Below are 26,488 nucleotides of genomic sequence, written 5' to 3' on the forward strand. Positions count from 1 at the left end.
CAACGCTTAGGTAAAATAGTTAAAAAATCCGTAGGTATATTATATTTATAAGTAAAATACATTTTTATACGAAATTCAAATTCAAATTAACTAAAAAAAGTCCAAAAATATATCATTTTATATTTATTTTTATTATAAAATGTCTTCACATAGAGTTATGGACAGGAGGACGGTATGTGTGTTACCAACCTACAAAAATACTTATGTTTAGATTTAAATTAAAATGATTAAAACAAAATACTTACCGTGAGGTGAATAATATTAATAAATTATTATTAACTAATGGGCTATGTTATTAAAAATACGATTTAGTATATTAAACATTGTTAATATTACGGATGATATGAATTAGTGCTAATACGCGATTAGCAGCAGTGTTCCAATAACTACATATCACAAAAAGATAATCTACTAGTAAAATGGTTATTTTTATCTTAAAATCCCATTTTGATCACAATCACTCGAATCGTACATTTTCAGCTCAACTAAGCCTTACTTTATTCATGTTCACACAATTACAATTAAACTTTGCGTATTTTATTCTTGTGACGATATAACTAAACGCACATTTTTAATAGTTTGCTCTATTTGTGATTTAGTTAGAAAAATAATTACGATTTTCATTTTATATCCTTTAATCTATGTATTTTTATCGTTAAACCGATTTTTTTTATCGCAACTACTCAAGTTGTAGTAGATCGTGTAAGTTTAAATGATGCACCTTTTGACTCACGCTTATTTATCGAGATCGCCCAACTAGTTCCTAGTCCTGTCGCGTCGGGGTGGCGAGTCGAACTAGTCGGGCGATCCCGATAAATACGCGTGAGTAAACCGTTGCATCATTTAATACTGAATCATTTTGAATTGAATATTAATATAGTGTTGTAGTAACTCACAGCTCCATATTGTGCACGGTGGAGCTGGGACAGCTGCCCTGCACCTTGACGTGGCAGTGCTTGTGACAGCGCAAGACGCAGTCGCGACACTCGTAGCCCTGCTTGCCGAGCCGCCGCGCTATCGTCTTGTTGCATACTTCGCATACCGTTCCACTGTAACATTAATAAATAATAATTAAATAATGCGGACAACATCACACATTGTTCTGAACCCAATGTAAGCAGCTAAAGCACGTGTGTTATGGATTTCAGATACAACGAAGGTACCACAAACACGCAGAACCGAGACAATATGTAGAAATGTGAATTTTTACATTGATCCGACCGGGGATCGAACCCCGGACCTCAAAGCTAGCGACACCTTAAAACCGGTGCATACGTCGTCATGTTTCGTAGTTTAATATTAAAAAAGGTATCATTTTTTTCAATTTTTGTTTTTCAGGCATTTTTATGGAGAATAATAATTCTAATTGTGCTAAATATTCATGCTGAAAGTTTCAAAAATCTAAATCGCTGCAAAATGATACAGTGTTTAGAAAGGGTTTGATTAAAAGTATCCAAAGAAAATATCTCTAAGTTGCAAATGGACCAAATAAAGTACAAATTAATATATTCTTAAAATACTATTGAAATAAAAATATTTTTACACGCAAAGGTGTCGAAACGTCGGGAACTATAGAAAATTAAACCGTAATAAAATCCTTAAATGTAGTTTCATTTCAATGTCTAACATTCGCGTAAACCTAAGAAACCACTTAAAATGCTACTTAAACTACTAAACACAATCTTGAATGTACTCACCCGCTGAGATGCTTAGCAATAAAAGTGTGCTCATTATAAATATGTAGTTTAATTCCCTTCCGCCGCCATCTCGACCTCTGCGCGATGGTCAGGGGCACCAAGTAGTGCTTCTTGATGCCGGCCTCGATGGTCTCCAGCACCAGGGTCGAGGCCTCGTGGATGAACGTCCTCGCCGAGGCGGTACTGAACCCGGACATTTCACTGAGAGATGACCTTTTAGGGTTAAATCATTTTCCATTGCAGGAATGGGGGAATATAAGATGATTACATGACAGGATACAGGGTGTAGGATAACAGAAAAGGGTTTGGAAAAATGGTTATAAATAAAAGAACACCAAACAGTGCAAAAGCATGATAAATAAAAATAAAAAACAAGCATTTCCATTCGCGCATAATGTAATAATGTATAAATATATTTTTAGTATGAAAAACCAGTGTTACCAGATTGCAGAGTGCCATTACCCCCAGCGCATGTGAGTGTTGACAGATGAAAAAAAGAGAAAAATCCTTTATTAGTTTCGATGTTGCCATATTTCGGGTTTTAAAATAATTCTTTGGCAAGATTGCATTATTTTAGTTAAGCGGTGAAGTTAGTTTTATCTAAATAGTAGTATTATATTTTTTAAATAATATTATTATTAAAATAATGTAGTCTTGCCATGCTTCTACAAATTTATTATAATAAGCCCGAGCATATCGAATTTATTGATTTAATAAACTCGGGCTTTGTCAATTAGTAAGCTTATTCAGTTAATTCAAAATAATTGTCAATGTACTTTCATAAGAAAATACAACATTTTTTATTCATAATCATTATTTATCGAGGAAGGAAAATATTGAAGATTCAAAACTATATCAGTAAAGATAGAGTATTTTTGAATAGTTTGAAAGTCCCAGCACCATCTGAATATGAACGATTTAATACGTCGAAATAATACCAAAGAAAAAATAATTAAATCCACCACCAAACAAATTTTCAATTTTTTATTAGTTAAATTAGATATTTTAAACCTAGATTTATTACTTTTGCAAGTTTAACATATAAAATTTTACCTAGAGAAAGAAAACCGTTTAGATACCTAAAATCCTCCTAAATTTCAAATATATTACAGTGTTACCATGTGCAAAAAGTCATAATCTACCAAAATGTCTTCCCTTATATACTAATCATCGTAAATCCATTATAAATATGTCTACAGCCCTATAGTTCAAGTGTGAAAGGTATCGTACCTGCGGGAGGTCCGGGATTCATCGCCGGACTGGGCCGGCGACGCCCCCGCCGAGTACACGTTCCTGTTGGGTACCGATAGCGCTTTGTCTGTGGAAATACAAGAGTACATGGTCTTAGCAACAGGAATTTGAAATAAAGGGAACTTGTAAGTTTGTAGATTTCGCGACTTCTTTATATGTTTAACAATTTAACGGTGTTTTATTAAGCTTACACTATTAAAATTTGTTGCCTCTGTAGAGTTATTAACGACTGAGCTAGACAAGAATAAAATGTAATTAACGTTCATAAGCGGACTTCGATTTAGAATATCGTTTCTACTCTATTTTTATTATTTTTTATAGTTGTTTTTACTATAATAAAATGATAATCTTTGTTAATAATAAGTTTTGGAATTCAAGACGCTTGTCATATCACAATTTCGTAAAGTTTATATACAATTGTGACATCAACCACATGTTTCATGCACTGAAACTGAATCCACTGATTGATCAATTTGTATATTCGGGACACTGTTTTAAATATGTCAAATTCTCATCAACCCTATTAAACCATATTAAATAGCAGTTGCTAGGCTAGGAAATCATCAAGCTTTAGCCTTAAGCTTTGAGATGAGCGGAAGGGAGTGTCAGATTTGTACTGACTAAAACCCAGCCTTGTGCCTTCCTTAGCCCTTCGTGTACCGGGGCCCCGGTGCCACCTCCCGGCCAGCCCCCCCGGCCGCCCCTCCCCCTGCTGGCCTCACCGTGCGCGTTCCTCTCGGCGCTGATGCTGCGCACGCGGCTCTGCGCGTCCAGCTCCGAGTCCGTGAGCTCCAGCGACGCGCCGCGGGTGCGGGACCGACCCAGTCTGATACACACACAGGACAGGTTATAATTAGCTAAAAAAAGTAAGAGATAAAGTTATTCTTAATCTTAAATATGTTGAACAGCAGAAATCGTTTCCTTTAATCCTTTTTTATTGCTTACGATTCTGTTTACGATACGACATGGGATATGTAGGCATGGATGTCTATGATGTGAAGTTTTCTTCGCTTTTCACCAAGTAAAATTATTAGATTTACCATATCGTTTTGAAAAAAACCGTTATTCACTTTTGTAGCTAACAGTGGAATTTTAATTCAATTATTATCAACTGTTACTGACAAACAGTCTGAACAAAGGATATCGTGTTGCCTAGGTTACTGGGTTGAGGAGGTCAGAGAGGCAGTGAGTACAGTGTACCAGAACACTGGTACTTAGCAGAATGCGGAGTGGTAGCCGACCCCAACATATTTGGGAAAAGGCTAGGATCATGGTGATATATGTGCTAGATACTGTACCTTCTCTTAATAGTTCCAAAGAAGTCCCTCCTCCGCTTGCGCGGCGCGGGCTCCGGCGCCGCGTTGTCCTGCTGCACGTAGTCGCCCTGCTGGAGGGACCACGGGGGATTAGTATTCACTGATAGGTCTTACACTAAGGACTGGATAGTACTGGATATACAGTGTGGTGTTACAATGATTACATCATTTATGAAACCATTGCAGCACCACACTGTATGTGGTATGATACTGCTGTATCAATGATGCCCTGAAGTTTGGATATTTTGGGAAAAACAATATTGAGTAGAAATATTATGAGGTTTGCTCTGAAGTTAACTGAATTTGGATACTTTGGGTGAAATAATTTTCAGTTAAAAAAATGTTGAGGTTATATAACAGAACTTTGTGCAGTATTCTGGTAGGTACGGTTTTAGAGAAGTTTTTTTGAAATGAAGTAAATAAACTATGTTTGGAATTTTCTCTACTACTGTTTGTTATAGTAAGGTTTCCAAATCAGTAGATTTACATTATATTATATACTCAAATAGAAAAGTTTTAAATTTTGTTACCAAAAACCTGAAAGTAATTTTGCAAAAATAAATAGAAAACTGCAAGTGCAAATAAACAGGATTTGAGATAGACTGGAGAGAGAGTAGTATCACCTTAAAAATACAAAGCTACAGAAATCCAGAAAGACATAATAAATAAAATTGCAACCTACAAAAATAGATACAAGGGTATACTAAATCCAAGCAACAAACCAAAAAATTACTATTTTAGTAGGAAAACGACAAATATCCTTACCACCTCGGCATCTCCGTTCGCTTTCGCGCCATTCTCTTTAATCCGTACAGTTTTCCCGGGCGACGCGTTAGGCGTGACCGTCACAGACTTTTCTGTCTCGCTCTCGCACTCAATTTTACCGTTTCCAGTTGTTTCTATCTCATTCTCAGCCCTCTCCACTTCAATGAATTTCCCCGAGTTGGTTAATTCGACCTTTTTGGTAGATTTTTGCGGGGTTAGTTTGGTAACACAGCACACAATGTTTAAAAGTTATCTTGTGAACTTATTCATTAACAACATGTTAATTTGTAAGGGACTGAAAATTTTAATTTCATATATTCAATATATGTAATACCTATAATATATTTGTTAAAATATTTCATTAATGCCGAAAATAGTACCTATAAACCTGGCCAGTGGCCACCTTGTGATTACGTAAATTGACAGTATATTTCTTAGGCAAGCAGTTTTTTTCTGCTATTTAAATCAAGATACCGTTCTGTCACTTTTCCTTAATGAGACAAATTTTGAAATTTGCAAAGTTTATAAAACTTAATATGTTGTAAAAGAAAAAAATATTTTATTTAGATTCAGAATTATTTCTGGCAAGTTAAATGCGTCACAAAATAATTTTTAAAGTATAAAACATGCTTAGGGTAAAACATTAAAAACACATTTACTAACTTTATAGTTGAACTAGCAATGTAATTATTCTATATATTGATCTATGTTTCCTTAGCAGACTAAATAATTAAGCTAAAATTCTAGCCTAAGAAGTGTATATACAAAACTTTTCATCAAACCTCCTACAACTTCTAGTTCTCCTAATATATCGATCGGCGTCAAAAAAACATTCAAGTGTTGCCTCATTAAATTTTGAAATCGATTTGCATGTTTTAAATTTCCCCGTCGGTTTCCGAAATGTTTAATAACACGGCATACACACGCGTTTCTATATTTGCATTTTATAATAAATATGCGTGAATAAACCGTTTTAAAACAATTACGAAACAACCTCACGAAAGTCAATCTAATTGTAATTCTCGACAAAAAATTAAAAGGTTCATAACAAGCCAATTTGATAAGTTATTTTTGCAAAAATGAACCTTGGCCTTTGAAGTTCCCTCACTTTTTTCATTAAAGATATCTTTCCTGAATTATTCTTATCCAACATGCATTTCTATACAAAATTACTGTTTTCTATAACACAGTAGCCCTATAGCAATACATTACAAAATGCTTACTAAATAGGTTATTAGTGATGTGACTCACCTTTATGGATTTCTTCGGTTCCTGATTATTAACAGCACACGCACGCAATGGAAAGGAAAAACCGTAAAACCGTTAATATTGGGCCACACTATTTACAGGTATGGGGATGTGTTATTTATGGGAATGTAATTTGAAAAAAAGAATGTTGTGTTATTTTATCATGGCAACTTTTGGCCTTATCATCAATTTGACATGGTTTGGAGGTAAAGAATCTGTTGTTGATCGAGATTTTACAAAAAGTATGAAACACATACAACCAAAAAAATAATACTTTAACGCTTTTTTTCTTGAAATGGAATAATTAATTTGATTAGCCTAGCAATGGGACTCTAATCGTTTTTAAACATTCCCATAAACGACAGGATATAAACACAACAGTAATATCTCATTATTACTTTACAAGAATGGAATCAGTAAGGATAACAATGTTGCCAGGATTTTCAACAATTTTTTTTTACGACCGTAGTCTGTGAGGCATGAGGCTTCGTCAGTTAAATAAACGTGATATTAAAATAATTTAGGGATATTCCTTACTCCTTCCTAGTCATGTAAAAAATAGTTTATTTCTCAATTTGAGGCATGATTCTAATTGAGTATTTTTTTAATCAAAGGCTGCTCCCGCTCGCTCCATATTTCAGGACAAGTCAAATAATTAGTAGCACCACCTTCTCCGCGGAAGACATCCAGAAGGTAACAATCTGTTGATAGATGTATCTACATTTCCCCTTTCGGTTTTTTTGACTTTTTCGACCTATCTCTCTCTAGATAGTCTAAGGCCAACTTCTCATGCCTCATGCCTCACAGTCCGGCCTGGCCCTAGAGTACTGCTCACCCTCTGTACGGAGTGTATGATGAGCGTGGACTTGTTGGCCGCGTTCGTGGGGCTCAGCTCCAGCTCGCGTAATGCTGACTCGGTCAGCTGGGAGTTGTCGTGACCTGGAAAGTTAGGCAAATAGTGAGCTAAAAAGATATAATTTGCAATCCAAATTCACTTATTCAACTTAGGCAATATAGGCTGTGGCTTTATTGAACGTCAAAGTTATATTATCAAGAACAGCAAAACGGTCTGTCTACACTTGAAAATAATTATTCAATTGTTTGTGACTAATGTAAAACTGTTCTCAACTGAATCTGAATAAAAATCTATACACCAAGCTAAGGTATATTAAATAACTAACCACGGGTATTATATTTCAGTGGCATATACACGGTGATTTTATAGTCGTCTTACAAAAGCAGTCCAGTTCATGTATCCGACGTTAAATACCCCTAGGCGCGATTATTGTTTTTTTTATCATCAACTAAGATAATAAGTACGAAGAAAAATTAAACAAGAGAAATCTGAACATACTCTTAAAAATGATAAAATTGCCGCCCCTCACCATTGTTACAAGGCTCGGACCGCGCTCGCAACAGAGCTGTGTTTCTAAAAAACTACAAATTCTATCATAATATTGAATAAAAATTGCCTTTTTATTCAAATCTCATAAATACCTATTTTTTTATCATGAACGTGTTCTAGTCATTGGATACATGAACTGGGCTGCTTTTGTAAGACGACTAAAAAATCACGGTGTATATTATACATGATTTATTAATGTTTATTTTTGTTTTACGTTGACTTTTAGTTGCGCAACTCCCGCAGTAAGAAATTATCTTGTGCACAAAGACACTCATATTCAGGACAAGCATTCGTGGACGACACAAAACACTTGTCCTACGCGGGGATCGAACCAGAGACATGTCACGCACAGTTTGTTTGGTGTCGTGACAGCAACCAATCGACTATCCGTGCAGTAAAAAATCTAATTTCCTTTCAATAATCATATCAGATCGACACACAACGTACAGTCCCAAATCCAGTTCCATACCTATTCCATTCCCGTTCTGTTTGAAGATGGTCTTGGTGGTGGTGGTGAGGTGTCCGTGTGGGGACACGGTGCGGAGACTCTCCTTGATCTTGACGGGGCGGGAGCCCAGGTCCGGGATGTCCGCGCCTTCGATGAACAGGAACTGACGAGGGAGTAGGGTGTTTATCGTGATGTTATGGGGAAAGGTTGATGGTAAGCGACTTAAGGGACAGAAAATAGAGGTAAAGATATTTCATGAGGAATAATCTAGTGCTGAATGAAACTCGCTCACGTGTCACGTGATTCGATTAGCCTCATTCGGAGAACATTATTTTTTCATTATAGCCTTTAACATTTGCTCAAAAGTCTTTGGAAGGAAATAAAAAAATATGATATATCGTATTTCTTAATAGTGTTTATAACGTTCCATGCGTTAAGGGTGTCCCTTTCATGATTTTGATTTTGTTGTCATTACTTTATTCATAATAAATTAAACTTAATTATAATAAGATTTTATGTAGCATCGATTTGGTAATTTTACTATTATCTATATAATTATGTCATATTGCAAGAATTATAAATGCCTAAAAATGAACAAACTACACTTTTTTTAGGGCATGCACCTCTATAATATTTCTCAGCTAGTATTTCTTCGTAGCCCCAATAAACAGTACACATACTTACAGGCTTAAAGTGATATTATTAATTATCCTCTTACCTCCACAGTGAGGGTCCCGCTGACGTCATGGTCCTCCATGGGCCTGGTCTGCAGCGCGATCTGCTGGCGCTGGGAGGGAGCCGCCAGCAACTCGTCGATGCCCACCAGACCCAGGCCGAGGAATCTGGGGTATAGAGAAAGGCTATTACAATCTTTGATGGTGTAACGGTGAATAACATTGTAATGGTCGACCTGTCAAATGAGCTTTGTAACTGAACTTTTGGGTACTTGGACAAATCGTCCATTTAAAAGGTGCCTGTAGGCTATTTGCGTGCCCCAACCAAGAAAGGTTAGATGTGACACAAACGGCAACCGTCATGATCTACGGTTACCGTAAGATGGCGACCGTTATCAGACATTTTTTCAGGTTAACACTAAGTAAAAGTTAAATCGATAAGAATATTTTTTTCCATACATCTTCTCAGCGTTATTTAGAGGCAATATCTATATACTTAGACTGGTCTGTTGGTCTAGTCATCTAGTGAACAGTGGCCTTGACTGATCATCATTTGTCCATACTCATAATACAAGTTTACATCATTTAAAACTAGATGGCGTCGATCGCATTGCATAAATGTTATGGAACATTATTACTATTACAATAAACTTGGACAGTGTGACTACACAAGTTCTCTGTAGTGTGAGTAAGCTGCCCACCTGTGCGTGGCGGCGCCGCCGGGCGAGGGCGGGCCGGTGCGGTCGTACACCTCGAACAGCAGCTCCGCCGTCTGCGGGGACAGGTCGCTGGGGGGAAACATGCACACGTCATTAGGATATACAAGATAGCGTTTCAATTGAACTTTGGCTTTTCGGAAATAAGGTTTAGTTTTACGGTAGGTTGCGACAGCTCACTTTACAGACAAAATAGTTTTGGTAATGGCCAAGTAGTACAAGTAGGTCTCATTACCATTATCATTCTCGTTGCACTTATCCCTATTTTGTATTTGGGGTAGCATGACTTCTACTTCTTCCATACCTTTCCATATGACGTGGCAAGTGGCAAAAAAGTAATATCTCTATGTTAGCTACCCCGGATTTGTATGAAAAGGATTATTTTTTGCAGTTTAAAGTGGTTTGCTTATTTTTATTTTTTCTTTCGGTCAGGGGTCACTTTTTCTTACCAAAACCTGTTATTTTCACTATCAAGTAAATCTTCTTTGCTTTCAGTTCTTATGATATTCTATTTATTAAAGAGTTTAATTGCAGCTACAGCTTCTATTTGATTAGTATTAATACTTTCTTCTACTTACAATAGGAAGTGTTCCTCCCACTGAGGGTTGGTGGTGTCCTTCTTGAAGGCGGTCTGATTCTTCTGCGGCGGCTCGTCCATCTCAACAACGCAGTACGGAGCTATACAGCCGGTCTTACCTGCAAATTTATCAATATGACAATTTTGAATATGATCTGGAAACAAGTTTTGGCTTTGGGATTCTTTATTGAGGTTATAATTTAAAACAGGAGATATGTGTGTGTAAAAGGGGGCTGAAAAGGGCAAAATGCAGACCAATAACAAAAGATCAGGGGATATATTGCTTTTGTGGAAGTTAAACCATCGTCCAGTTTTAAAAAAACGAATACCGCACTTATCAATTAAAACTTTGTTTTGCAAGAGATTTGAAAAACATTGAAGTCATACGCACAAAGACACCCAGTCCGAGAACAAACATTCGTGGATCACACAAATGCATGTCCTTCGCGGGAATCTAACCCACGACACGTAGCGGGTTAGGCGTTTAGCGTAGGCGTTAGGCTTTTACCACACTCAAAACCGCTTCAGATAAATAAGTTTACTGAGAACCAATACCCACCTATAACCAGTCCACAATTACACACAACTGCAAACAAAGTCCTTACTTTAAGAGCTCAGAGTAAACTGGTCATCTTACCTCCCAAGTCCTTAGCGCAGACGAGTTTGACTAGCAGCCTCTTGTCCCCAAGTAGCGTGGCGCCTGCCATCGAGTTGGGTGTGGACGTGTACATCTGGCGGTCTTGCTGTAACTGGGAACATGGAGGAAAAATATTTATGCAATAACCATTTTACTTGAGCGTGTTTAGAAGGATAGTTCGAAGATTCGGACCCAACTGGAGTCTTTAATCATGAGCTGATGCGATGACGAGTTTAAATATAATATTAATTGGAGTTTTGAGATTTGGGTCTTACAATGTGGGTTTCGAAGTAACTTTCATGAGTTTGTTTGGGATCTACAGCTCACATACTGAGACGAATTCTTATCGTAAATTATTGAGATTGTTACATGATTTATTAACCATATTAAATGAATATAAATACACATTATAAAAACCAGCTATAAAAAACTATCACAAAACCGTACCTAAAGATTGTTTCTTTGTTGATTGAACGTTCAAAACTAAGGATATTGGTTTGGGTTGGCTGGAGTATTTTGGTTTTATTAAAGTACTCTTTTCATGTTTCCTCACCATAGAGTCATAGTGAAGCGGCAGACGCGGCGCGGCGGGCTCCACGTAGCGCCGCAGCCGCGGGCACGTCGGGTACTGCGACAGGTTGAACTGCAGGCTCGTGCTGCGGAGAGCGTTCACTACTATGTCGCTGAAATATGCAAAAAGGTTACATTAGAATTAGATAAATTTGTTAAAAATAGGCTTCTACTAAGTCAATTTAATAGTTATGAACAGGGGAGATTTAGAGTTGAAATCAACTGTGTTTTCTGGGATAAGGTGTTGACGAAAATTGAATTCGTCGATTCGAGGAAATTCGCGAGGCAAATAAAACAATTTTATGCAGTTATGATATGGTGATTTGTCATATTTTTTAAGTTTTTTTTTCAATTAAAACAAACGACTCTAGCACTTAAATACAAAGTAATTGTGTCGCTTGGGGTTGCAAATATATTTAAGTCACAATCACAAACACACCCAGACTTGGGACACATACACACGAAGATCAAACTCGCGGCACGTCGTACTTTGGCGGGGACCTTAACCAATCGGCTATCCTTATCCTACACATCTCCTCTCGAGCGATCTAGACTTCAAGAAGACATTAATTTGGCCACCATACTCTCAGCCTCGTTTGCTAAAGCTCCAAACAGGTTACCTAATAAGCTGTTGCAGGTTGCTCTCGGTGGTGTTCGGTCGCAGCGCGCCGACGGGAGCCAGCGCCACCTTCACCTCCGGCCAGCCGTCACACTTCAACTCGCCCGTCAACTTGTCCGTCACGCACACCACGTTCAAACGGGCGCGGAATCTGGAACATACAGAATATTTCGTTAGCGAGCGATAGGCGGAGGAAGTCCGTGTGGATTTACCCCCGTTACAAAGAAAAAAGGAAGCGTTTTTTGGGGCGATGTTAAGAGGAGCTCGTGGCTTAGCTATGACTACACAAACTGATCGATTTCAGGTTAAGCTAATATGGATGTCCATGTCATAACAAGTTCCTCCGTGTTTCGGCAAACGTTTTACACACCTTTGACAATCTTTACGGTTAGTAGAAGCCAGAAAGTCTGACAACTAGCCTGATTAATGGGTATCGTTTTGCCTAAGCAACTGGGTTGAGGAGGTTAAATAAGCGCTCCTTGTAAAACACTGATACTTTGCTGCATCCGTTTGGACTGGAAGCCGATCCCAATATAGTTGACCCGGTTCAGTAAATAAGTACTTTGCAAATTATACTACAACAGTCAAGCCCTTATCAACTAATAAATAAACATTATAGACGCATCATAGTGACTATTGTTTCGACATATGTCAATATGAAATAAAAGAGTTAAGATTTTAACGAGGTTTATGTAGAAAGACAGCAAGTAGAAGCACCATCAGGCATAGACAGTCTTTTCATAGGGAGAGAAGTTAAGATTGAATTTTAGAGTGAGAAAATTTAATAATACTTTCATGAATTATTAACCACAGCCGATAGTGTCGCAAGGTCCAGCTGTGCGGGACTTATCTTGATCTTAGGAGCACTTTTTGTTCCCTTACACTCACATCCCGATGATAAGGCAATTCGACAGGACCAAAGAGAAGACACCATAGGACACATAGCAGTAATATTTACTTCTAAAAAGGACACAACCTTCAAAAAAGCGGTGTTTATCTTTGAATCGAACTTTAGACAATAGACTTGGCATGCCTCTGGTCTTACCGCTATGCTATCGCAGCTTCTCAACTCAATTACACTAGGTAAATGAATATCACTGACCTGTTGACATTGACTCTGTAATGTGATACTTCCACCTTCTCTCCTCTCTGACTGAATGCCTTCAGCTGGAAGGCGGGAGTCGCCTCGCAGTCACAGGTGATTGTCTGAAAAGAGAAAAAAATGGTAATATTTATTTTTTTTGACAACATCGCATACATTGTTCTGAACCCAAAGTAAGTTGCTAGAGCACTTGTGTTATGGAATTCAGATACAACGAAGGTACCACAAACACCCAGACCCGAGACAATGTAGAAATAAGAATTTTTACATTGACCCGACCGGGGATCGAACCCGAGACCTCAGAGCTAGCGACACCTTGAAACCGGTGCGTACGCCACTCGACCATTAATATAAATATATACCTTTGTACCGGTAATATAAGGTGGTCAAGTCTGTGAGTTTGTGACGTTGTGGTGATAATCTCAGGATAAGTATACTGAATGAATTTAGGAAATGGTTTTACCGAGAGTTATTTTTTAGCAAAAACAAACAGAAGTTTATTTTTGATGCCGAAAAACTAAAAATAATGATCGGGGTAAAGCAACGGTAGTCCTATCATGAATTGTAAGACGACAAATGAATTTGTTTGTTAGTGTCAAAATTCCACACGATTGTTTTGGTTTTCTTCCGCTTATTCCTCCAAAACCCTGAAATTATCGCAAGTCCGACTCGCATCTAATTCGTTTGTGAAAATAAAGAACTTTAGCGACCTTTGATTGCGTTAAGCAGGAGTCAGGACTGTGACGTCTCCCGACCAACTTTTTATCGTTCCATAAAAAATACTGGCCTTTATTTCTAGGTAGCCCAAAACAACATGAATAACGGGCCTGCTGGAAGAAATTTCTGTTGAAATAAGCTGTGCCTATGTACTATGTGTTCTATCTTTCTTCTTTTCTGTACTCTGTGTGTGTATCTGTGTACATGAACTATTAAATAAATAAATAAATAAACAACAATTCTAACATTGATTTATGCTATCACAAATCTTCTATTCAGCTTCCCGAAGAAAGAAACAAATCAATTCCCCCAGTAGTCTGATAAACAAGTTCATTGCCCCAATAAAACTAGTTTAACAAGACCTCTTATCAACTTCCATTGACAGTCAATTTAAAACAAATGAAAGCTCAATGTATTCTGGTGTTATCATATCTGACTCCCACACATAGGATAATGTGCTTCCATATTTGAACTAAACACTCATCGGGGATATAGCTCAGTGGTAGAGCAATCGACTGCAGATCGATAGGTCCCCGGTTCAAATCCGGGTGTCCCCTAAAAATTATCTTTTTTCCATTACAAGGAATTATTGTTAGAAATATTTTTTAAGCTAAGTCTAACTTTTTTAACGATTTGTAGCGAGTGCTACGAAAGTGCTACGCTATGTCTACGATTTATCTTAAAAGTCGTTTTTGTAACTTTCTTAAATATTTTGGAATATTATAAAAACACGAAAGGACGAAGAAAAACAAATTTAAAAATACTCAAGGCTGATATTTATTATTGATTTTGATTTTTCATATCGCACATTTAATTTTTAGGCTAACCTGCAAATAACGCCTATATTCATTAAAAATGTTAAGAATCAACATACTTAGTAAATAAAAAAACATATTTACTAAACAGAACATTGACCTATGACGTTTCATTTTACGATGCGGAACGATTCAATTGAAAGCGCAGTGACAGCGGATGTTGTGATTGCGTTAAACGGAATGCAATCATAAATCTTTGCGGAGTCTCTTTATGTTACTTTGTGATTCATCTTGTAAATAACTTGCTAAGAAGACAAAATTGCTAAAGGTTAATTTTCTGGATAAATACTACAGCATGATAAATGATTTAAGTCAATTTTATCGATTCTTTTATATTGACCGTAGGCTAAGCAAAAGGAAGTCTTGTGCGTAAATTTATAAATTATAAACAAGTCCGAAGGCCTTTCGGTCTGTCTGTAACACTATCTCAGAAAACTGCTGAACCGATTGTGATAAAAATTTGTTTGGAGATGCTGAAGCTTGGGCTAAAGGAAAGGCCATGGTACTTTTCAACGATGACAGGAAATAACGAAAAGGCTTGTTGACTCAGCTTAGGCAAATGTAGAGGCACGGAATGTTTTTATTGGGCGAGAGTCGTGCTTTTGGCTAGGATTGAAATCATTAGTTTCTCAAAAAAGTTGCCCAGGTAACTGGGTTGTGGAGGTCAGATAGGCAGTCGCTCCTTGTAAAACACTGCAACAAGCCGACCCCAACATAGTTGAAGGCCGATGATGAGTTTCTCGAAAAGTTAAAAAAGGACTGACAGCCTCCCAAAGCCACCCTACTCATAATTGGCTGATTTGGAGCCAACTTACGAAATAGGGAGCTTAATAACCAGTAACCATGCAATCCATGCACTCTTTTGTTGTCTTATAGACGGGTAAAAACGTAATGAATTATTGGAATGTATGCCAGTAGCTAGGTAGTTAGTTAAACCATAAAATTTAATGTCTACGCGCATTGTTTGGTCACAGTCAACGTTTACGAGCGCTTTATGTAACCGTAACTACGCAGATTATTGTAGAAGAAGCATGAATATAGTATGTGGTTTTTTGTTTAACGTATCAATTGGAAAAGAAAATTAAGGAATAGAATTGCTAATGAGGTGTGTTGTGGTAGTTAGGAGCAAGAGAAAACTGTGTGTGAAAAGGTCAGAGGGTTAGGGGAATAGAGGATCTAACCGTTTGACTCAAAGTACTCCAACATGTAGGCCTTGGCAATAAATCGCAGTAAACGAACTAACGCAGATAACTCTAAATGGATATGATTTTTATTCGTTTTTTTAACAATTGCTATCAGTGACGTAATATATATTATTAAACATGTATACTTATGGCGCGGTTCGCACGCTCTTCTTGGCCATGGCTTGACGTTATGCATTTTTTTTTAAGTCGGTGAAAATAAATCTGGGTATAAAATTAGAATAATGATACAAGCTTTGCTTAGTTTGCAACTAGATGGCGTTGTATGGAAGTGGTGGAATATTATATATAATGCAAGTACTTACGACGTCATCCTTGGAGTCACACTCGCAGAAGACATTGGAGACGCTCGGGGGGTGGCAGTCCAGCGCTCGCACCAGCTCCACACCAATGCCTTGCTGGAACAACGACAAACAACAGATTAATATCTTGACAGTCAAAGCAAATTATTCAAAATACAACAGTATTTGTAGCCAAGTGATATTTCTATTATACAACTAGCTGTTGCCCGCGACTTCGTCCCCGTGGGTAGAAGATATAAGTTATGATTTATAATTGCCCTGTTTTTTTCACATTTTTAATTGTATCTTCGCTCCTATTAGTCGCAGCGTGATGGTTTATAGCCTACAGCCTTCCTCGATGAATGGTCTATTCAACACAAAAATAATTTTTCAATTTGGACCAGTAGTTCCTGAGATTAGTGCGTTCAAACAAACAAACAAACTCTTCAGCTTTATATATTAGTATAGATAGGTACTGTCAATGAAATACTTGAATGTATAGATGACAGGTCAAGGTCACGTGACATTTCGAAACGAAATTTCATTTTGATACATTTGAGTGTCATTTATTGAAGTTAACGATTGTTGAAGTTTCCCTTGAGTAGAGGGGATGAATTATAAATTAAGTAAATAATGTAGACGTTAATTTATAATATTTTTTTAACATTTCAAATATGGATAGATCAATTCTTGTATGTAGGGACCGTTAATTATTGTTCTAAAATAAGTGGTAGTGAAAAAAAACATTGAAATATTAATATTTTTCGTGAGGCAGAATTATAAGTGTATTTATCGGGATGTCATATTTCTAAAGTTATTTATAAAACGTTGGTTCATTAAATGGATTTGATTGTTAAATCTATTGGTGAGTCAGAAGCATACCTAAGATTCAATCTAAGATTTTTCATTGTTTTGTCTAGACCACGAGTCTAGACTGGCGATTCAGTTTTACGATAACATCACATATAGAATGTATTTTAAAATCGATTTAGCAATGAATCGATAAACCGCGTTACATCACTATGATCAAAGCGATCCCTTAATAAACCGAGCCCGTTATTCGCAGTTAGAGATGCGATAAATCGATTAAACAAACAAGTTACGTTTATTAACTAAGATTAGAATAAAATGTAAACAATTTATAATCTACTAGCTGTTGCCCGCGACTTCGTCCGCGTGGTTAGAAGAAATTGCGACTATAACTTAAGATTTAAACTATCCTATCTCTCAAGTTGGATCGAACTGCACATGGTGCGCGAATTTTATTATAATCGGTTAAGTGGTTTAGGAGTCCATTGAGGACAAACATTGTGACACGAGATTTATATATATTAAGATATTCAAATTTTGCTAAACATAACGTAAATATACAGCTTTGTTTACTTTTGAATGCCTAGTAAGGTTTAATTTTTGCATCTATGACATAATACTTCACCGTGTAATTAATATTAATAGATAATAATTTTAGCCAATACCATAAAACTTCTTTCTTAAAAAAAGAAATAAAAAATATAGTCTTTTCTTAATATATACCTGATCCCTGTTTCATTACACCACCTCTTGGTTGACTGGTAGAGAATGCCTCTGGCAATAATTCCGCCTTGTATGTATAAGAAGTATTAAATAAATAATGTGTAAAACCTGATTTTAACGTTCTCTAAAGTCTACAGACCACCCAAGAACAATAATTACTTTCACAATACTATTAAAATGGTGTAACAGCACTTAAGAGCAATGAGCACGTGCCTTCGCTATTATTACACGCTAGAAAGGCAATCCGCCCAGCAATGTATACCTTTTATGGTATTACTAGCTGTTGCCTGCGAATTCGTCCGCGTGGTTACGATGTAATATAAATATAAGGTGGAATGATTTAAATGGTGTATTTACAAGAACTTTTTTATAAAGTTTTATGACAAAAAATTCCATCATGCATGATTTTTGTGTATGAAAACATCATGCATAAAAGTTATTCCTTGCTATTTTTGTAAAACTTCTCAATGCTGTTTTAGATTTGAAAGAATTCTTGAGATTACCACGTTCAAACAAAAATCAACAAATCCTTCAACTAATTTCATAAATAAGTATAAATAGGGATAATGACTGGGTATAAAAATAAAAAATCTCATTAGTCCCTCAGTTAGATAATTGAAAAGTATGAGACACGTATTTTTTCCTTTTTCAGAAAAACTAGAATTAACAAAGATTAACTGCTTTCAAGTTTAGGAGAGGAGGCTTGTGACGTAACGATATGGTAAAATTTATACTCAATCGTGACGTCACGGGTAAGTTTCGTTCACTGTAATTTGGTCAATTTATGTTTGCGGGACAAATTAAAAAATACGTATCCTTTATTATACAAAAAACTACAAGACGGACACTGCAAAAAAAATTGTCATCATTCCTATTATACTTTATTGCATACTTAAATGCAATAGGAATAATTTTTCAATTTTTTCTAAGTTAGGTATTGAGTTTAGTCTAAATATCGCTTATGTTGGCAATAAATCGCTGTAAACGAACTAACGCAGATAACTCTAAATGGATAAATATGCTTTTTATTCGAATTTTAACAATTGCTATCAGTGACGTAATACATATTATTAAACATAGTATACTCATGGCGCGGTTCACACGCTCTTCTTGGCCATGGCTTGACGTTATGCCTTTCACGATAAATGATTATTCAACACAATAACTTATCACCATGCGGTACCTATTCAACTAACCAAGTGACATTTTCACAATAGCTTTTTTATAAAAAAGTACTCCGCACTAAGGAACTGGATGCGAGCAGTCGATGATAGATCTCGATGGCGTGCAATTGAAGAGGCCTATGTCCAGCAGTGGACGAATATGGGCTGATGGTGATGATGATGATGAAGGAATTTACACCTAGTGTCGTGGGGAGTTTCATGAATATTCAATTTCATGTGCAAAGACACCCAGACTAAGAACAATTTAATATTCGTGGATCACTCAAATGCTTATCCCACGCGAGAATCGAAAACGTGAAACATGGCTGTGGATCCCTTCTGTTATTCATGCATCTTTGACAGCCGTTACAGGTAGTCAGAGGCTTGAAAGTCTACTAAAGGTTTGAATGTAGATAGCCCATTTATTGAGGAACCCTATGAGATGTATACCATCACACTATGACTTATAGAAGCAGATTAGAAATTGTTAAAGTTGCTCTTGCAACTGAAAAATGTTGCATGCGAAAAGTTACAGAAATAAAAATTATTTTTTCTTTCTTATTAATAAAAAAAAAAATGCACTCTAAAACTATTAATTCTATTTTTTTATACTCTAACTTATATCTCCATAGCCACGCCAACAAAGTCTCGTTAAAAAGCTAGCGTTCTGTATAGTAACAGAAGAACTGAAACTGAAAGATGTATAAAAGACCCTGTTGGTCTAGTGGTTCGGGGCATTGACTGCTAAACCGGGAGCCGTGGGTTTGATTCCCATCCAGGTCAAATGTTCGTGTGACGGGCACGATCATTTGTTCTGTGTCTGTGTGTAATTTATCTATATAATTTATGTTTTAAGGATTATATAAGTATGTTTATCAGTTGTCTAGTACTCAATACAAGTTTTGCTTAGTTTGAAACTAGATGGCGTTGTTTGAAAGTTGTGGAAGATTATGTAAGCACAGATTATCTTCAATGTAAAAGTAGCATTAAAAGGGACTCAGCTATTTACGGTCGCAATCATTCGGATAGCCTATTTAGTTGTAACGTATTGTCTTTTAATTGCATCACCCATTGTTTTGCAGCAGTCGGGCGAAGAAAGACTTCCTGAAGACATTTACTGGTATTGTGTAAAATAAATTATGTTTAGAAATCACTGTTTACTATGAAAGTACTTTTGGAAAGGGACTTAGATAAATTAACTGTGTAGATTTAGGTTGATAACTGTCAACTGTTTTTCCGCAATCTGACGCAGATTCAATTTGTTTTTTCTTTTTTTTTTAACTACTTCAGATGGGGTTTTTAGTCCTTGTTTCGCGGGGTATTTCACAAAGAGACACCCAGACTCAGGACAAGCATTCGAGGATTACACAAATGCTTGTCCTACGCGGGGATTGAACCAGCGATACGATGCGCTCATTAGGTTTGACTATCAGTGCAGTCAAATACTCCAATGCTGCAATTTAGGTACTGAAACTAAACCGATGGATCAAAGTCAAAAAGCTTTATCGCTAGCTGTCACTGTTCATGAGAGACAGGCAGACTAATAGGGATTGGTTATTACCCTTACGGTACAAAACCTTAAAAGGTCTTAAACGTGTTTTATAAACCAATTTTCTTACTTTACGTAAGCGATAATTATATTAAAGTGACTTGTCGCAAGGTTAATATGCAAAACCTGTCATTACGTGTCGTGTTACCTTAACGGCTAGTCATTCGACTTGACATGTAATTGTGACCTATAGTTAGACCTATAAGTAAGGCGTATACCCACTTATAAAAGCAAGGTGTTTAAAAAACCGTGACATTGATTAAATACTAAGTAAAATGCTTTAACCTATGGCACCGAGACTAGTACGCTCACACTTTTAAAACGATATAGCAATGAATCTAGGTGAATTGTTCCAAAATGTAATTCCTATTGGGAAGAACCGGTTAGAAACTCCATAAGTCACTCTTTTAAAAAAATAAACATCTTATACATTACGATGCCGCGTATTTCTAACCCACCCATTCCAATCAACATCATCATCGTCCTGGACTTTTCTCAATTAAGTTGTTTTTCCCCAACCTAACTGGGTACAGCTAAGTAGCAGGGTTTTACAAGGAGTGACTGCCTATCTGACGTCCTCAAGCCAGTGGACAACACGATACCCCTTAGTGGTTACTGGTTGTCGGACTTTCTAGCTTCTGACTACCCGTAACGACTGTCAAAGATGCGTAAATAACAGCCGGGACCCACGACGTAACGTGCCTTCCAAAACACAAAGAAGTTACGACATAGATGATCACCCATCCAAGGATAGTTGCTGTTTAACCAGGATCTCCTCTTATCAACAGGGCCGGATTTAGGGACCCATAGGCATCGGGGCAACAAAGGAGCGGAGGCACCCTCGGTCCAAATTATTTTCATTCGTGAAAAATTAATCGAGCTTTGTTTTAGATGCCTATTTGGGCACATTTATTAAGACAGCACTGCTTGTACTGTCAATAATGAGCGCGGCTTCTACCTCGGTTTCAAACATGGTTTCAAAAATTCGCAGTCGCATTTTCTTTTAATATCAGGACTGCTGGGAGCCTAGGCACTGGCTTTAAGTGCTTTATGGATAATACGGCACTGCTTATCAACATTATGATGAGGTTATCATAATTAAATTCCACCTTTCAATTACCGAGTCTAGGAATCTTCCTACAACGCCCTGTCAAAACTGCCAAAAGCAAGCAGGTTAGCTAAAAATAGGTCTTCATTGAATGTACTTGAATATATTTGACATTGATTGAACATTGGATAGGCAAGTTTTTTTTTATATGCATCCACAATTTGTCGTTACAGCCAGTGGCCTTTTGGCACAGCATGTTCTGCTGGCATTCTGCCAAACCTATTGTTGCTAGATAAATTATCTTGTTCACTGTTTGTAGAATAATTTGATGGTTCGTATTGATTTTGGTGTGGCGACTGGTTGTCTTGGTTATAAGTGTAGTTATGGAACTTCAGATTTCAATAAGAAATGTAAGGTAAGATGGTTGTTAAGTTGTTAAGCAAGACCGAGGACTATCTTTGTATGGCGGTGTCTTGTTTGCACTATAACAACAATTAATGTAGTTATGAAAGTCTTTAGTAGTTTAAGAAGAGCTCTCAAAACAGTTGAGTAAGCGGAACGGTGCTCTACACCGCAGATAGCGGCATCTCGCTTTCACAACGATGGCAGCATGTCTACAGAATACAGAAGGATGGATTTTTTTGATTTAATAGCACGAATTTCAGGTGCCAGTAATCTATTTTTATGCTATTATTAATACTGTTTTTAAAACACTTGGTTACATAAAATGTGATATTGATTTAAAAAAGTATTAGTTCGCGTGAACCTACTTCTTAACTATTAAAAGTTTGATTTCAGACAAATGAAAAGCGTCTAGACTATGACTCTATTTCGACCATTTTATGAAGCAAAAATCAAATCTGATACAATATTAATTGTTTACAGGCGTTTTTAAAGTTAAATAGATAAGTTACATATTATTATGAAAGTAACATTTGCAACAAGAATCTAAAATTCTCAGATTTTTCTTGACGTCTCAGTCTGTCGCTAGCTCCAATAAAATCCCTTAGTCGAATTTAGACGTGCGTCAAGATGGGTGACATCTCTATTTATAGCCCGAGACGGCTAAACAGACACCTGGATATTTATATTTACAGCCTAGAACGAAATAAAAATGAAATATACTAATGCATGCAAAACGTAACTATGTAATTGAGAACCTATTTTTAAATCTCGAGTGAAAGTAATCGAGAACGGATCAAGCCGGCCGGAGATCCGCGTTCTAAATTTAAAATCTCGCGCCAATCGACCTACATTCAAACCATTTTCCCGAGGGAACGATTTACATTTTTTTTTATTGGTGCAACGAACTTTTTTATTGTGCCATAAACTATTAAATAAATATGAAAAAGATTTTGTTTAAAAATATTTAGCTGCATCCACGAGGCAATATTTTTTCATGTCATAATAAGCAATTTAAACATTTCAAAATGTATTTTGTGTGCATTTATATAGACATTACAAAGCAAATTCTTAAAAATGTAGAGAACTAGTTTAAGACTATTGAAAACAAGTTATTTATACAAGGAGTTGTAAAACAAATAGTATTTACTGGCAATAAAAATGTTGAATCAATAAACAACGTACGAAAACCAACATTTGCTATAAAAAGTATATACTGTTTATAGCATTCTATTAGCATACATTCATAAAATATCATATTTTTTACGTTGCATCGTAAACATACGAACAGAATATTATGCAATAGCAGGTCGTATGTTTATTTTCCTGTGCTATACAAACAATTCGAGCATTTATTGAAAACCCGTCAAGTGCGAATCGGACTTAGAATACTGAGTTCCGTACAAACAGACTGAAGAAAACAAATCGGTTGGGTTATATCCTTGATATGATTTACTAATTTATTTGAGACCGAAAAATAACAAGCATTGATCTTTATTTTTAGTATTTTTATACCGGTAACAAAAATGATATGTGAAGCTTCGAATTAAATAACTACCTAGTAAGTGGTACTTAGTCATTTTGTGTGATTTCAAATAATTAGTTAGTTTTTATATTCAGTTTTATTTATACTTTAAACCTGCATAATGCATTGAAGTTTGTTAGCTTATATAAATCAGATATAATTTACATCATAATCTACAATAGAATGGTCGTATGAAACACAAATTGTTTCAGCATAATTTAAAGTGCTTTTAACATCAAAGCAACCTTTAACGAAATAGATTTACAATGCATTTCCTGCCTTCAGTAGTGCAGTGAGGACTGATATTTTACTTCCTTTGCCCGCGGAAGGACAAACGGAAAAGACTTTTAAAAATAAATGAGCTGTCAAAATAAAACTGTCTCCTTTATGTCACTTTTGACAGGTAATGTCAATGTTAGTGGAAAGTCTATTTTGCCGCGTTTTATTATCCTCATTTTAAATCCGTTTATCAGACTGTTTTTTTTCTTGAGCGTTTCTTGAAATATTATAAATGTATAAAGCAATGCTTGAGAAAAACCGTTTCTTCGTAAAGTGTACGTGCTTCGATTTAATACGTGCATCTCTGAAATCTAGGCACTACACTACCTATAATACATATAAGTAAATAGCCTAATTCTATGTTGCTACTAATGCCAATACATTATTTTTTTTAAGTACTTCTTAATTTACCACTTTATCGGTACATGTGAAGCAAAAATCCTCTTTTTTCAGTATTTTGTTAATTTAATCCTTAGGTGACACACATACGTCACAAAAAGCCCGCCATTACTTTCAATCTCACATTTGTCTACACCCATTTGATTGTACTACCAAGCATTTTAGTATTTTCTGTCAATCAACGCCCGAACAAGCGGTTTTAGAATACCTTCTCAAATTGGGTGTACGAATAACAATTATATTTATATGGCGATATAAATAACTTTACACGTGCCGTTGAGACGAAAAAAGAGTTGTTTTCTTAAGAAAAATGTAATTCTACAAGATTTTCACATGTCCTGAATGGGCCCCAATTCTGCTATTTACAATGTCCGATGAATGACTGGCGAATGTATTAAATTGACACTATTCGTATTATTTTAAGCATTTTTCTAACACAATAATTGGAAATTCAGTACGGGACGGAATACTCACAATCAATATAATAAATTTACAAATATTGTGTTAGCTGAATAAAGTCATTAAGATAATAGGAATAATTTCAAATTTAATGCAACTGCCATTCATTTATCGGCCGTTGTAAATCGGGATCAGGATAGGGTCCCAGTTGTTTGTTCGACATATTATTATTACGGGACAAACTGATATTAGTAGATGATAAAAAGCTGAAAGTTGAGTTCAAGAGTTTCTGATTTTAAACCCGTTTAATTTGGACTGGTTAGATTCGTACTGACGAATACATTTTGGCTTAAGCTTGAAGTCAACCTGACAGCGTGCTGCTGGGGAGTTTGTTGCGCCGTTTTTTCTCTCACAGCAAAAGCACTTAGGAAGCGGTGAAGGGTGGGCGAAACTGGGTACTGTCCAATGTAATTTGACCTTCAAAAAGTGCTACGAAAGCCTAATATGAATAAATGACTTTTGATTTTGACAATAAAACCAGCCATTATTTTTGACTTGCTAAAAAACTTGTAACTAAGTAGTTAAATCTATAAACGCACATAGCGACAATAAATCAAAAATTCTGACATCAAATACCTACATAAGTCATCAAACGATCTTTTTATCTGAAGATATCGCATCTCAAGATTTATAGATCGCATGTATTCCAGGAATGCTGCGCGTGAGTGCGCTTGCGCATGATCGATGCTTGTATTATGCATTATCACGTAAATTAGATATTGTCGATAAAATTGTTAGGTTATGAAAGACTGAATGATTTGAGATAGTTTCAAGACGGAATAAAATACCTATGTTTATTTTTTTAGCGATACAAAATGCATGTTAAAAAAACGTCTCGAACTGTCAATTAAGATAGTTATGCCTTTGTGAGATGTGATAACGGGCGTCAGTGGCCCTTACGCCGGCACTGTTCCTTCACTTACACTTAAGTGTAGTAGGTACATATGATTTTTATGCATGCAAGATGTTGCAAAACTTCATCTCAATTACGTGTTATAAAGAGATAAACAAATAACAATAAATGTTTAAAATTTATAGCCGTTATTAAAACAAATGAGGAATCATTTCCAATAATTATTTTTATTACAAAACTTATTAATTACGTACTTTTAAAACAGACTTAACAATACCAATACTAATTATAGTTACTGATTGAAATAAATAATATGAAATTATTTTCCGTCTTTAATTGTTTCATAACCCATTCTTTGAAACCCTAGTTCACATAAATACTCAGACCTTTGTTTAGTCCTAACTACCGCATTAGGTCAAGTAACCTGTAATGGTAGATTAGTGTGATAATTAAATAAATAAATAAATAAATAACAGATAATCTAACCGGTAATTTTATTATTTTTTATTCTATTCTTTAATGTCTTTTTTGTATTGAAGTTATTCATTTATTATTATTTTTATTAGGCAACCTATTAATTGTACGTTACCTAAAATCGGACTAGAGACGATTAGATAATAAATATAGTATTCAATTTAACCTTTTAAGATTGGAGGCCGAAGACAGCGTTTAGGAAATGGCTACGCAAACATACCTCAAAGCAAATAATGAATACGTTATATTAAATTTTCACAAACCCCACTAATGTCACTCTAACTTGAAGAACAATATTTGAATACCAGTTTTATATATATACCTACCAATCGACGACAACTTTTTTCATTGAAGACATGTTATTGAAAAGAAAAGAATGTCATGGAATTTTCTAATCCATATTCATTAACTCAAGGTCGCAACCTAAGCAACAGGGTCACAAACAAGATGACACCTTTATAAACGAAGGTTCTGTGTCTTTTCATATAAACATTTGTCATAATAAGCGGTTTACTCGCGCTTACTTATTGGGATTGCTCGACTAATAGTTTCGGACTGGACTAAAATGCAGTACCTATTCAATTCAAGATTTCAAGAGCAACGCAAAATTTTAAATGAAAAGAGGCTGTTTTTATATTTTTTTAGAAAAACAGCTCAAAAACAGCCATGTTAATAAACGCAGGATCGCGTAGATTTTACAAATATTTCAATTAGAAAAAACAAACAAATACTTTTCTAAAGCGGGGATCGAATCCACGACACGT

General features: G+C 35.9%; 1 protein-coding gene and 1 non-coding gene across 13 annotated transcripts in view; one reads left to right on the plus strand and one right to left on the minus strand.

Annotated features, from left to right (window-relative positions):
- LOC113505126 (phospholipid transfer protein C2CD2L) overlaps window positions 1-26,488 on the minus strand; it is an 88,537-nt gene that overhangs the window by 4,826 nt on the left and 57,223 nt on the right. For 4 of the 12 annotated variants that reach the window (XM_026887657.1, XM_026887660.1, XM_026887658.1 and 1 more), the window contains exons 3-19: window positions 16,065-16,157; window positions 13,026-13,129; window positions 11,925-12,074; window positions 11,288-11,417; window positions 10,735-10,846; window positions 10,099-10,216; window positions 9,506-9,592; window positions 8,849-8,972; window positions 8,152-8,293; window positions 7,113-7,216; window positions 6,281-6,301; window positions 5,030-5,221; window positions 4,247-4,335; window positions 3,671-3,774; window positions 2,928-3,015; window positions 1,698-1,910; window positions 897-1,049 (exon numbers count right to left, since the gene is read on the minus strand). In XM_026887657.1, coding sequence (XP_026743458.1) covers window positions 897-1,049; window positions 1,698-1,910; window positions 2,928-3,015; window positions 3,671-3,774; window positions 4,247-4,335; window positions 5,030-5,221; window positions 6,281-6,301; window positions 7,113-7,216; window positions 8,152-8,293; window positions 8,849-8,972; window positions 9,506-9,592; window positions 10,099-10,216; window positions 10,735-10,846; window positions 11,288-11,417; window positions 11,925-12,074; window positions 13,026-13,129; window positions 16,065-16,157 — 2,024 coding nt within the window. The remainder of the gene's footprint in view (window positions 1-896; window positions 1,050-1,697; window positions 1,911-2,927; window positions 3,016-3,670; window positions 3,775-4,246; window positions 4,336-5,029; window positions 5,222-6,280; window positions 6,302-7,112; window positions 7,217-8,151; window positions 8,294-8,848; window positions 8,973-9,505; window positions 9,593-10,098; window positions 10,217-10,734; window positions 10,847-11,287; window positions 11,418-11,924; window positions 12,075-13,025; window positions 13,130-16,064; window positions 16,158-26,488) is intronic. The other 8 variants (XM_026887662.1, XM_026887663.1, XM_026887664.1 and 5 more) reach the window with 7 other exon arrangements.
- On the plus strand, window positions 14,228-14,299 carry Trnac-gca. The gene has a single exon. It is a non-coding gene; the product is annotated as a tRNA-Cys (tRNA).

Source organism: Trichoplusia ni, chromosome 24 (genome assembly GCF_003590095.1).
Source record: "Trichoplusia ni isolate ovarian cell line Hi5 chromosome 24, tn1, whole genome shotgun sequence".
NCBI lineage: Eukaryota > Metazoa > Arthropoda > Insecta > Lepidoptera > Noctuidae > Trichoplusia > Trichoplusia ni.